Source organism: Periplaneta americana, chromosome 11 (assembly GCF_040183065.1).
Source record: "Periplaneta americana isolate PAMFEO1 chromosome 11, P.americana_PAMFEO1_priV1, whole genome shotgun sequence".
Lineage (NCBI taxonomy): Eukaryota > Metazoa > Arthropoda > Insecta > Blattodea > Blattidae > Periplaneta > Periplaneta americana.
Window position 1 is genome coordinate 155,405,155 of NC_091127.1, and position 14,452 is coordinate 155,419,606.

Below are 14,452 nucleotides of genomic sequence, written 5' to 3' on the forward strand. Positions count from 1 at the left end.
AGTCACTGATTTCAAAAACCTTGCTTGGCCTGCCAAATGAAGTGTTTAAATTCATTGTTAGAAATGTACAGGTTACTTGTATTTTCCCAAGTATTATTACCCAGTAAACATTATTATTTATTTACTTATTTATTTATTTGTCTATCTATCTATCTATCTATCTATCTCTCTATCTATCTATCTATCTATCTATCTATCTATCTATCTATCTATCTATCTGTCTGTCTATCTATCTATCTATCTATCTATCTATCTATCTATATATCTATCTATCTATCTATCTATCTATCTATCTATCTATCTGTCTGTCTGTCTGTCTGTCTGTCTGTCTGTCTATTTATTTATTTAACCTGGTAGAGATAAGGTCATCAGGCCTTCTCTTCCCCTCTACTAGGTCTCTGTTATCGGCCCAAGTACCGTTACCAAATAAGCATGTAATTATGCGTGGTATACTAGCATCGCCTCAGTAAAATTGATAATTTCGACATGATATTTTGACGAAATCAGATCGTGGATTCGCCATGGGATTGCCTGACACTCTCCTTACAGTTTGTAAAACCTCGTAAAAACCCCAATCAAGTAAGCCACTCAAGAGGAATCCGAACCCATGTCCGAGCGCAGCGCAGCCTCTGATCACGAATGTCACTTGCTACCCGAGACGACGCCAGTGCCGTCCGAAACTTTGTTCCCAGTAAGGATAGCCATCATTGCTTTTAGTAACTTGAGTATTTTTTTATGTTTAGGTGTCCGTATGTTGGACGGAACTGTGAACGACGCCGTTGAAGCAAGAGCTCTTGGTTTGAATCCTGAACACATCGACATCTACAGCGCATCCTGGGGTCCCGAAGATGACGGCAAGACAGTGGATGGACCAGGACCTCTTGCTAGGAGAGCATTCATCTACGGCGTAACGAGTGTAAGTGTTTGGTACTCTTTAAGACTGTGGTTACATGGAAGTTAAACTATTTCCAGACAAAGGATTAGTCTTTTTCATTTCGCGATGGAGGCCAAAGATCTGTGTTAACTTTGCCTTTTTCTAAAAAGTTATAAAGTACTGTTATACCTATGATATAGTAGCTTTCCTGAAGTTATAGTTCACGTAGATATCAAGGGTGGCCGTCGACCGTTTTATAAAATTATTACTTAAAAGCATTAACTTATTGCACGATGCATTATAGTTCTTTAAATTAAAGTGGGTGAAGAATCACAGTCCGTAAGTTAATAACAACCGATCTACATAGAATGAACAATTAGCAAGCTATTCTCATAGACAAATAGCTCTCGAATTATCTAAAGCTTTATTACTTAACACATGTGGGAAAGTTTTCATGGTGACGTGTTTTGCTATTGGTAAGAATATGTATTGTACAGATCCAGAAACAAAATTTTACAAAGTTCCAGATACAACGCATTCCTAAAGGGCGCCTAAATGTATGCTACTTGTGGACAGTCTTGCGAATCTTGTTGCCTACATAGAGGAGGACTGCTACCAAGACTCGGTCAATTTTTTAATTCCGCATCTGTACATACAAAATTGACAGTTGCCTATGAACTGTTGGGAAAAAAAAAAGACATATAATGATCAGTTTAATGTTTTTTGTAAAATACAGTATATTCATTTATTTAAATAATGAATAACTGGATTCAAACAAGGGAAAAAAATTTAAGAGGCATATTTGGTCCGACAAGTTAGCATATAAATGAAATAAGTATAATAATCTTTCAATAGCTATCTTATTAACCTAATGAATAATACAAAAATTGCATTAGGTCATTACACAATCAAACATGACTATCGCTTTCGTCAATTAATGGCATCTTCAGGTCTATTAGTATATAGTAAGTCTTAATTCTTTACATACTTCCTTTCTGTACGTATTAACACAGTCTAGTATATACAGTCACGAAGCTTGAGTTTATGAGAATACTAGGAACAATAGTCTGTGCAGGTACTATTTCGCATTGTCTGTAATGAGGCGATAGTAGCGATCCTAGTGGTTAGCAACTATCTATGGATGCATATTTACTACGTATTGAGTTTTGTGACTGTATATACTAGACTGTGGTATTAAGTCAAATTTCGTTCATTTATTTAATAAAAATATTATCAAACAGGCAAATGAATGGTTAGACAGCGAACATGCTATAAACTATTCTATTGGATAAAGAATGCTGAATACTTGTACTATGTGACTATTTCGAAATATTTTATTTCAGTAACACAGTAATTTCATAGTTCTTTCACTAAAGAGAAGAATCAGTTTTTTTTTTTTAATTTGATGTAGTTTCACAACTTAAAGCGTATAAATATGTTTCTTCTTTGCAATTACAGGGCCGCAAAGGAAAGGGTTCAATATTTGTATGGGCATCGGGAAATGGCGGTCGTCACACAGATTCCTGTAACTGTGATGGCTACACAAACAGCATTTTTACTCTGTCCATATCAAGTGCCACCCAGGGAGGGTAAGTTTTTATGTGTCTGTCATAAGTAATGAGTTATAAATTGAACAGTTAATTTTGAGTAAATGCAAGATAAACATTTCAAAGTCGTATCAAAACTCATTATGAGTTCTACAGACTTTGCATTTGAACTTAAAGATACGACAGTTCTACTCTTTGATAGAGGTTTAAATAAAGATTACAAAACTGCCTGTAACTCAAAATTCAATGTTTTGGAGTTACAATAGTATTCCTCTAGGGATATGATATTATTTAAAAGAAAACAGACTGACGTACATTTACAAATATGTATTTATTCAAGTATTAAAATATACAATCCTTTCCAATATGTATTATTTTTGTACAGATACAAACCGTGGTACCTAGAAGAGTGCTCTTCGACCCTTGCTACCACATACAGTTCTGGTACACCGGGACATGATAAAAGTGTGGCCACAGTGGACATGGACGGAAAATTACGACCAGACCACATATGCACCGTTGAACATACGGGTATGGTATCAGTTGTTCACAAACTCTAGTTCACTTTCCTTTACACTCTTACATATAGGAATATAATCTAAACAATATAACTATAGTCCCGGCGCTGTTATTTCCGGCGTGACTCCTCCTCTTTGCTTACGTCTTAGGAAGCGAAGGCTCTATAAAGTCTAGGTAGGTAGTATCGTTCGCCACTTTTGTTCTTTCGTTGCCGAGCTACCAGACGAGTGATCTATTTGCCACACCGTTAAACATTATCATGTCGTAGCTCCTATGATAATAAATCAAACGCACTGTAATTCAGCAAATAATTGAGCGGCAAATAACGTCTTCGTGTGCCAACGAAAGAGCCAAAATGGCGGGCGATTATGTTAAGTATTTATCGAGCCTTAAGAAATGAATAACGTCTTCCTCAGCGAATCACAGGACGCACACGTTTAAATGTAGCCGACCTGCAACCCAATTGGCTGCCGGAAATTAGAGCGACGGGACTTATAAATAACTGTACGTATAAGAAGTACCCATCTTCACATGAGAGGAGAGAATTAGGTAAATAGTTGATATAACTTCAGAATAAACAATGGATACACGGTGTTAATAGGTTAAATTAAGGGTTTCAAGCAAGGTGTGACTATCTCACAATGTCACAAAAATTAAGTTTCTTATCTTATTCACACCATTTTATCTTAATCTTTAAAGGCTGGAAGACTTATACCACTATTGCATGCACATTTATAATTCTTAACCAGGAGTTTAAGGTGAGAATGTAGGTATGTTTGGTGATAAATCTCAATATTTCTAACATAATCTAAAAAATCCACGGATGATTAAAAACATTCTTGTCTACTAGTGTGCAAAATTGCATGAAGGATCATATAGTCAGAGAAAAAGGTACATATGTGCACCAATTTAACATGGCGACACCTACACTCTCCCCTTACAACGCACAAGATGTGTCCGGCCGGGCTGATAAGTATGAGGTGTACGAGGAAATTTGGTGCCTTTCTGCTGCCGGTTCAACGCGAAGAGCTATATAGACCGAAAATTGTTATAGACCGAAAAGAAAATTGTGGACTCATTCTCGATCCCACAGTCCGTTTTGAGAACAGCGAGGAACAACCTAGAGAAATCTGCAAAGAAAAACAGGCAATTTATCTGCCATGCTGCAGTGATTTGGGGACCAAATATAACATCAAGACATGGGACGTTATAGGAATTATGATTGGGGCTAGAGGCACAATCCCACGGGAGTCCTTAGAAGTCTTCCGAAAATTACGAGGGGGATCCAGGAAATAACCGTTCGCGCATACCCGCCGCGCAGCTGACTCCCCTTCCTTGTTTGAAGGTCAACTGGCTTCCTTAACATGTGTTCTCATAATGTTGTGAGTACTGGTTGCAACAAGTCGCCATTGTGCATTTTGTGTTACTTCAAAATGAACGACGTGATTGATAATCCCGCCGACTGTGAGGTGAGGAGTGTGATTCGATTTTTGAATGCCCGACATTTGAAACCTGCAGAAATTTACCGGCAAGTGAAAGAAGTGTATGGTGATACTGTAATGAATGAAAGAAATGTGAGAAAATGGTGCGAAATGTTCAACAATGGGCGAACAAATGTCCACGATGAAACTCGACCCGGACGCCCATCACTCATCACAGAAGACCTGAAGACTAAAGTGAACGACAGAATCTTGCAAGACAGGCGCACATCACTCGACGAATTGCATATTGCCTTTCCTGACATTTCTCGTTCTTTGCTTGGTGAAATTGTGTCGCAACATCTTGGCTACCACAAAATCTGTGCCCGCCCGCACACTGCTGCTTCAACTCGAGAATTGCTGGATCAATTCGGTTGGGAAATCTTTGATCATCCGCCCTATAGTCCAGACCTTGCTCCTAGCGATTTTCACGTTTTTACTAAGCTGAATGACTTTCTGGGTGGTACGCGTTTTGGAAGTGATGAAGAGTTGAAGAAGACAGTGGACACCTGGCTTAATGAACTGGCGGCAGAGGAGTATAACACGGGAATTCTAAAGCTAGTGAACAGATACGACAAATGTTTAAATGTAGGTGGTGATTATGTAGAGAAGTAAAGGAAGCTTCAGTTATGTAACAGACTTTGTTTTTTCAAATAAATATATTTTTTTTAATTATTACAACAAAACGGTCGTTATTTCCTGGATCCCCCTCGTAAAAGTTTCTGACATCACCCTGGACATTATATTCTCCACTGCAATGGTCATCGATTTGCATAATTAATCATCATTTATATTCTTTATAAAATGTAATTTGTGTTATAGCCTAAATTGTTTATTCCATTTCCAATTTCTCAATGATAGCCTACCTAACTAGGGTTTCTATTAAAGAAAAAATTTAATTAAATATAAATATTCTTTTAGAATTGATTAGGAGGCCGATTATTAAACCGTGGTTGGGACGGTTATCAAATATCTATGCTTGTTCAGTTCAAAGTGTGTCATGGCTCGCTGTATGCCGTCATGTAACTAGCCGATGAGCCTAGAGAATTCAGTCTTCCTACACTTCCGCAAAGGCGTATTACCTATGTGCCAGAGAAGTTGCCTGGCAAGTACGGCGTTCATTCTGAAGGGTACTTGCCGATACGTACGGTAACGCCGGTAGTGGCAGGAATGTGAACTGTTTGGAAACACGTACTGAGGTGAGTTTTTTTTCTTTATGGAGAGAGGGTTAAGACGATTACTTACGTATTTGTTGACATTAACTTCGACAGTCAACATGGACACGGAGCATTTGATTTGTGTTGTGGAATGTTGCTCTTACCGATGATAACAAATACCTTGCGTATGATTTGCCCGCGCAAAATACAGTTCGAAAGAGGTTATGGTAGCACACAGACCGTACAGACCGCCATCTATTGCTACGACGTTCAAGCTATACCGTTCACGTTCTCAAGTTCAGATTGAACGCCTTGAATAATAGGCAACTTCTCTGACATAAAAGCTGAAACTCGCTTCAAATCGCTGACTCACAACAGTGACGTCATGATACACTTTGAAATGAACACCCAGTAGATCCCTACAATTTTCAACCGAATAAATAGCGCACTGTTCCATTTGGCAGGTAAATCGCCTTTAGAGTTTATGTCCTATCACGACAGATTTTATTTTTAGTTTGAACGTTTTAAAATTTTTAATTGAGCTATTAGTTGCGACTGAAATCTTAAAAGAAAAATACTCAAAATGTACTGTAGTTATTTGTCTCATTTCAATTAAGTTTGCCTCATCGTCTCTTAGACTAAGATATTGTGAGTGATTTAGAATGACTAAAATGTATTGTCATTGTCGCATCTGTTCAGTACCTAATAAACTTCATGGCATTGTTCACCTAAGGCACATCCGCGTCTGCACCCTTGGCGGCTGGAATTGCAGCGCTGGCCCTTGAAGCAAATCCCAGACTCACATGGAGAGATATGCAATATCTGGTCGTCCTGTCATCCCGATCCGGTCCTTTGGAAAAGGAGGCGGGATGGGTTTTAAATGGAGTTAAAAGAAAAGGTAAGAGGTTCATTATATTTCTTTCTCTTCTGACTTTCAAGACTTAAGCTTCTCGGCCTGTTCCGGTCTCAAGTCAATGTCTTTCCGGGTTTTCGTCGATATTGAAGCATTAATTTATTGTCTGAGTATTTTATGTTATGACTCGGTTAAGAGAGAAGTTTATATAATATTCTTATTGAATTTGGTATTCCCAACAAACTAGTTCGATTAGTTAAAATGTGTCTTAGTGAAACTTACAGCAGAGTCCGTATAGGCCAGTTTCTATCTGATGCTTTTCCAATTCACTGCGGGCTAAAGCAAGAAGATGACTATCATCTTTACTTTTTAACTTCGCTCTAGAATATGCCATTAGGAAACTTCAGGATAACAGAGAGGGTTTGGAATTGAACGGGTTACATCAGCTTCTTGTCTATGCGGATGACGTGAATATATTAGGAGAAAATTCACAAACGATTAGGGAAAATACGGAAATTCTAGTTGAAGCAAGTAAAGCGATTGGGTTGGAAATAAATTCCGAAAAGACTAAGTATATGATTATGTCTCGTGACTAGAATATTGTACGAAATGGAACTATAAAAATTGGAGATTTATCCTTCGAAGAGGTGGAAAAATTCAAATATCTTGGAGTAACAGTAACAAATATAAATGACACTCGGGAGGAAATTAAACGCAGAATAAATATGGGAAATGCCTTTTATTATTCGGTTGAGAAGCTTTTGTCATCTAGTCTGCTGTCAAAAAATCTGAAAGTTAGAATTTATAAAAGTTATATTACCGGTTGTTCTGTATGGTTGTGAAACTTGGACTCTCACTTTGAGAGAGGAACAGAGATTAAGTGTGTTTGAGAATAAGGTTCTTAGGAAAATATTTGGGGCTAAAGGGATGAAGTTACAGGAGAATGGAGAAAGTTACACAACGCAGAGCTGCACGCATTGTATTCTTCACCTGACATAATTAGGAACATTAAATCCAGGCTTTTGAGATGGGCAGGGCATGTAGCACGTATGGGCGAATCCAGAAATGCATATAGAGTGTTAGTTAGGAGGCCGGAGGGAAAAAGACCTTTGGGGAGGCCGAGACGTAGAGGGGAAGATAATATTAAAATGGATTTGAGGGAGGTGGGATATGTTGATAGAGACTAGATTAATCTTGCCCAGGATAGGGACCAATGGCGGGCTTATGTGAGGGCGGCAATGAACCTCCGGTTCCTTAAAAGCCAGTAAGTAAGTAAGAATTTTATGTTTTTGTCCACGTAATCCTTCGATTTCTGTGTAGTCTATATTTCTCTCTTTATTTATTATTTATGTGGTCAATTCATTTCTGACATTATTTTCTATTAGCTCTGTTCATTCATGTACACCTTTTACAGCTCGCAGAAATTGTATTTCAATAAATATCCCTAGAGACCGCAGATTTTCGAATTAGCGATAAAAGCGACCATTCGTTGATTAAAAAAAAAAAGGTTATTTTTCTTTTCGAATACATTTGTAACAGTGGCGAATATGGTAATATTTTTATCGCAAATTTTCGCAGTAGATGTGTTTTAGAGCGAAATAAATTATTTCGGAGAAAAAAGTGAAATTTATTACAAATTCGCACTTCACTATTTTTTTGAACATTTACTGCACCGTTTAAAAGCCTTTAACTTGTGAACATAACACCCACTCTTGTTATAAGCTGAAAGCTGAAACACACATTTCAGAGATTAAGGGTTCTATTCATAGACATTCCGCTAGCCGCGCTACGAGCGTGCTAAACTAGCCCCGGCTATCGACTGATTTCTTGTACAGGAAACCAAGTTCATTAGCATTCTTTACTTTTTTGTAACACTTGCCTCTCTAAAACTAGGTATATTTCCACCAGTCACAAAATGTATTTGAGCTATGTACTTGTAGGAGTTTCATTGTCAAAACAAAATTAATGGTTCACTGAACTTGTAAACATTTATATGGTTAAGTACTCTTTGTCCCTTGTGGCAGCTCACGAATAGTGAGAAAATTTCTAAATTTCAATATGATATCATATCGCTAACACTGGTTTATGAATACGAAAAACGTTTGTTCGCTGATCATCCACCGGAAGCCCGCGCTAAGAATGTCTATGAATATGGCCCTAAGAGATCAGCCTTACTTCCAAACCCAGTCATTGACACATGGTAGGGGGGAGGGGAAAGGTACTTTCCATCTGAAAGGTGGCTTTTGTTTGTTGGTGTTATAGTAAGTTTGCTATTTTATTATTTTTTTTCCCAATATTAGTTGCAAAGATGGATCGAACCTCGACAGTTACACTTCATTCCAGAACTAAAGAATTTTCTAGTGCGGGTCTTTATTTATCCGAGACTAATTAATATCTTAATATGTAAGTTTTGTAATGTGCGAGTAGATTGGGAGAAACGAGACACAATGTCTAAACATTGTTTAAAAAAATAAAGAGCATGTGCGCCGTAAAGAAAGAAGTTCAGCTCATAAAAGACAAGCAATATAGCGATATTTTATTAACAGTAATCTCACTAGAGGTTTTGATTTAGCTACAGAAAATCAAAACTCGAGTGGGATTTAATTGACTACTACACGATTAGAAAAAGTATATAAAGATTAGAAGAAATGAATTACTCTAATACAATAATAGTACATTATTCAACGAGCCTATAATGGTAGTAATTAAGACGCGAGTATGTTTATGAAACGAGCGCAAGCGAGTTTCATAATTTTCATACGAGCGTCTTAATTACCATTATAGTCAAGTTTCATACGACTTTTCATGCTCGACCATATTTCTAACTTGAAATTATTCATAAGTATTCATGTTATTCTTATCTGACTGGGAGCGGAAGTGACCTTGTGCAATATCTCGTAAATTGTGAGATGTGCGCAGACGCAAAAGTATTGATTTTTTCCGAGAAACAAATGTCGACATTGACCTTGATATAATCTAGAGAGTAAAATAAACAATCTTGATATAACGTTGAAATTGAATTAGACATTGAAAAACGAGATGACAAATTGAATTTATTTGAATATTATTTACAATTAACGCTAATTATTATAGTAACAGAACTAGTTATCTTTCGATTGCATATCCGAGAATAATCGATATTTGCGCTTTCATATTGCTACAATAGTATTTTCTGATTGTTGGAACACCTGAACTTTAATGAATAGGTGTACTTTAATCAGGTCCATTATAGGGCTGCTACCAGGTGTATAATTACTACATTTCGGCATGGTCGACCATAAAATATTAATTGACTTACAAAACTATCAAACTGTCTAAATGCATTATTGTACCATCTCATCATTATAAATATTCCGCTAGATGGCAGTAGTGTGTTATGAGCTATTCTCTTATTACCAGTTGTGCCAACTATACAATCTTCATTGAACTCTATGGACTATTTAGTCAAGAATACTTTTTGACTTAGTTTAACTTTTATTAAAACATTGGCATTCCACTTCAATTAGCGATAAAATGCGAAATACAATATTGTATCACATTTTTTTTTTTCGAAATTAATGTGAAATTCTGTGGTTTCTAACTATCTGTGATATAACATAACTCAAGGTTTATCCCCATATAATCATACCAAATACCTTACTATAATAATACCGGACAGCTAGCAATTTTACGTGCGAACGACGGTGGTGCTGCTACCTAGGCGGCCGGTGTGGTGATACTCGTGAAACAAGCTGTAATCAACTGCAATGTATATTATTGCTGGGCTAGTTAATAGTTTTATTAGAATAATTTCAAGGGAAAAATTGTTCCGGGATCGATACCCGGCCCCGGAAAAATTTTTCCCTTGAAATTATTCAAATCTGCTTTACAGGAAGCTTTACCTGAAAGACTAGATTTGCACAATAGTTTTATTAATTAGTGCTGTGTTAAAATGCCAGGGTGTATATTATGTGCTGTTTATAATTGCTACAAAATTACAGCATTACAAATTGCTCCAAATCGTACTTTCGATTTCCGAGGGATCATAAAACGTGAGTCAATGACATTCTTTAGTAGGCCTAATTCCTTCGTCTTTGTGTTGATAGAAAAATACAAATTGACTTTTTTATCTAGACCTAATAAATGAATAGAAGTTAAAATGTATCGGAAATTTTAAGGCTTTAGCAAATTAAGTTTTTTTGTTGTCCACATGCCTTTACTAATTATTACAAGCATCAGATTACTATCAATTTTATCTTTACAGTTGTCAGCAGTGCGTATATAAAGCATTATTGTAAATACTCATTCCTAATATCAGAATTGATTTTGTCTCACTAAACCAAAGAAAAAATATGTAACAATTAATTACGGAAAGTAATATGAAGTATGCAATATTTCTCATAATATGCAGCTTTGATATAAGATAATTTCACATTAAATATTAATCAACATTTCTTAAGTGTTTCATATATTACTCCACATTAGTAACTCACCTTTTAAACAATAGTCAGAATCCCGCTATGTTAATATTTGTATTTGTGGACGTAATTCCACGCCGCTTCGCTAGATGTCAGGTCCGCGATATTTCGCACTCACCCCAATGCTGCTAGTATACAGCTGTCCAGTATTATTATAGTAAGGTATTTAGCCATACAGGATGCTAGAGTACAGTGCGTTGTTGTTGTTTTAACGTAAACGTTTATGCTTAAGTATCAAATGAATAATATGTTACGAAAATCTCAACATCTGACATCTACTTTTTTTTATATAATCGGATTTAAATTTTAAAATCTAAGAACTGTAAATGGATTTTCACGAAATACATTTTTTTTTTATTTACCACATCTTCCTCAAATTAGGGGCTGCCATTAGACAAAGCATACAAAACAAAACAAAACAAGAACAATAAATAGATGATGAAAGATAACAGAAGCCACCGGCGTGGCTCAGTCGGTTAAGGCGCTTGCCTGCCGGTCTGAAGTTGTATTCGGGCGCGGGTTCGATTCCCGCTTGGGCTGATTATCTGGTTGGGTTTTTTCCGAGGTTTTCCCCAACCGTAATGTGAATGCAAGGTAATCTATGGCGAATCCTCGGCCTCATCTCGTCAAATATCATCTCGATATCACCAATCTCATCGACGCTACATAACCTAGTAGTTGATAGAGCGTCGTTAAATAACCAACTAAAAAAAAGATAACAGAGTAAGGAAAAAGGTAAACAAGTACACAAACAAACAAACAATGGCAGTTTACAGAATTAAAAAAGTTACAAACAAGTAAAGAAGATATGAAAGCTGATAAGAAAAAGAAAATGATATGGTGCGTCAGTTTTATCAGTACACTGAATTAGAGTCCATATACTGTAGGTGGTTACGTAAGAGTTTGACTGACTCTCTAATTATGAGGAGGGCCAATTCGTTTAAAAAAGATTTGTGCAGTCCTAGGGTCTTACAGAATTGAGAAGAGAAGTTAGGTATCGTTCCTCTTGCTTCAAACATCAATCCCGTCACACTGATATCGTGAAGTTGGTATTTATCTTTAAAATACGGGATGGTTGGAACGTAGATTGCTCGTTTCTCCTCGTGTACTTCTTCAGGCTGTCCTTTATATGTTTCAAACCTGATGGTGGGGTCGATTATCATTAAGGAGCGGATTCCTATGTAATTAAATATTTTTTTTTGCATGTGATAAAACAGAATTAACAAAGTTAAAAATTCCGAACATGAAGTTTCAAGTTTGAAACCCGAATTTTATTTTATATAAAAACACATATTTTCACAAAAAAATTATGTAAATACATATTTTCAGGAAATCTTTTATAAACACATAAATGTTGCAGTTTTTTTACTTAAATAATTTTTTACAAGAACTTTTAAATATTTTAAAACTAAATCAATTACATCACTCAGAAGTACGTTATCTTTTTTAAGAATTCTTGGTTGCTTCGTGTTTCTAAGCGCTGTGTGGTGTATCCGTGATCCATTTTCGTAATAGTATCGCCTCAAGTTCTGAGAACTGCTAGGCAACATATCAGTGTTATTATTAGAGAATAAATTAACATGGACAAGAAGGAGAGATCTTGTAACACAAAATTAGGAATGTTTATTGTTGCTAAAGATGATTTCATTCCACGCTTTGTTTGTGAAACACAACAGATAAGAGCTGGGTATGAACATTATTTAATTTAAACAAATCTTTCGCCTCTCGCTCATGTCTATGAAGTAAGGCAATATATCTTCTTGTGATTCCCTGTTATCGGGCTTCGTCAATCGATATCCTTCAAGATATACTGAAAGATGGTTATTTAAAAGACGATTTGGCTTTCCTATTAGCAAATTTAAGCCTTTTGTGTGACACCATAAAAAAACTCGAAACATCTAAAAACCTGTTTGTCTGAAACAGGGAGGTGCGTGCCGTAAAAATTAAACTAGACTCGCTACCACGTTCAGAAGTATAAGTGCTAAGGGACAAATTCCAGAATGTGTTTGGGAAAAACAGTGATATAAAAAAAAACGTGTAAAGTTGTTCAAGTATTGGAGGGTGTGCCTGTAGGTGAAATTGACGGTGTATGTGTTTGTGACATTCCTCTCTTTAAATATGCACGTCTGACGTCCTGTGATGTGGAAAGATCGTTTTCACAGTATAAGTCGTTGTTCAGAGATAATCGGCATGCATTTGTTATGGAGAATTTGGAGATGACCTTTGTTGTTTACTGCAATTCTCGGCCAACTACTAGCACTCAAGTGTGGTTGGCGAGTACCTAGTAACATTTTTTTTCAAGCTAAGTAAGGTATTTTTGTCATATTTAAAAAAATATGTGTATATTTTTTATTTTTAGCAAATATTTTTGTACTTTTCAGCACATAAAAAATAAATATATTTAAAATTTTTAGCACATAAAAATCCTCTCCCTAATTATCATACCCTGAGACAGGTATTCGCTAATGACGATTATGTCAATTAGTCTGTTACTGCCATTGTCGGCAGTTCCGTGGACTTCTTCATAAACGGTGTATTTTACTTTTCTAAGGGCATCGGCCAACTTAATTCTAATTGCATGGTGCCTATGTATACGCAATGTTTCGCCATAAGGGCAGACTCCCAGGACAGATTATTGTAGCTACAGATCTTATAAGTATGACCATGCAACACGCTTTTTTGTCGGCGTACCCTTATTAATTCCACTGATGCGATAAATTAAAAATATACACATCCCATAAAATGTTTTAGAACAGTGTTAATATAGCGGAAAATGTACTTCAGTGAGCTGCATAAAAATCTTTACAGTGAATTAATTACTTTGCAAGAGATATTCGTTCAAGCATGCACGCACCTCGAGTAGAGAATTCAGAATTCCATATGCCTACATAATATGTGTTATTTTTATAGGTGTATAGCCCAGCATTGATGGTCTATTTATGTCTTCCGCCCTTCTTTGAAGATTAGGGGTGCGCTGCAACCCTCAGGACGGCATAAAAAACTAATGCTGATAATGAACAAAAAATATCGCACACATACTTAGGCCTCCTATACTGCTCAACGGGATTAGTATTTTTCATTTTGTTTCAAGATTTGAAAACTGCTGCTCGCATTTATTATAGGCTATTCTAATTGGAATCAATGATCTTGGTAGGAGGCTTTTCGTATGTAATTGTAAGAGAGGCGCCGTGCATTTGAGATTGAATTGATGTGCCTTACTTGATTCTGAACTTTAACATAAATTTAATTATTATCTCTCTTATAGCTACACCGATTTCACATTTCTGATAATCCTACTTGTCTGTGGTGTAATAATCATGATGAAGATCTGGAACACATTCTTCTATACTCTTAATCCATAAACCACAAAAGAAGTAAATTAAAATCGTCAGTACCAGTTGCAGAAGACACAGCCCTGCAGTATATATTGACTACACCCCACCTCTGGCTACTAGCAACAGGCATCTATAATGAACACCGATCAAAATAGCTCTCATTTCTCGTGAAAAACAAAAACTGAATAGACTACAGTGGACTATAGTGGACTTTATGTTGTCAGAAAACAGC

At 36.3% G+C, this 14,452-nt stretch overlaps 1 protein-coding gene across 1 annotated transcript in view; it reads left to right on the forward strand.

Moving 5' to 3' along the window:
- Positions 1–14,452, forward strand: part of Fur2 (furin-like protease 2) — a 71,640-nt gene that overhangs the window by 19,815 nt on the left and 37,373 nt on the right. Inside the window, exons 2-5 of the mRNA XM_069840248.1 lie at positions 744–916; positions 2,333–2,463; positions 2,807–2,952; positions 6,309–6,473. Of these exons, the coding sequence (XP_069696349.1) occupies positions 744–916; positions 2,333–2,463; positions 2,807–2,952; positions 6,309–6,473 (615 nt within the window). The remainder of the gene's footprint in view (positions 1–743; positions 917–2,332; positions 2,464–2,806; positions 2,953–6,308; positions 6,474–14,452) is intronic.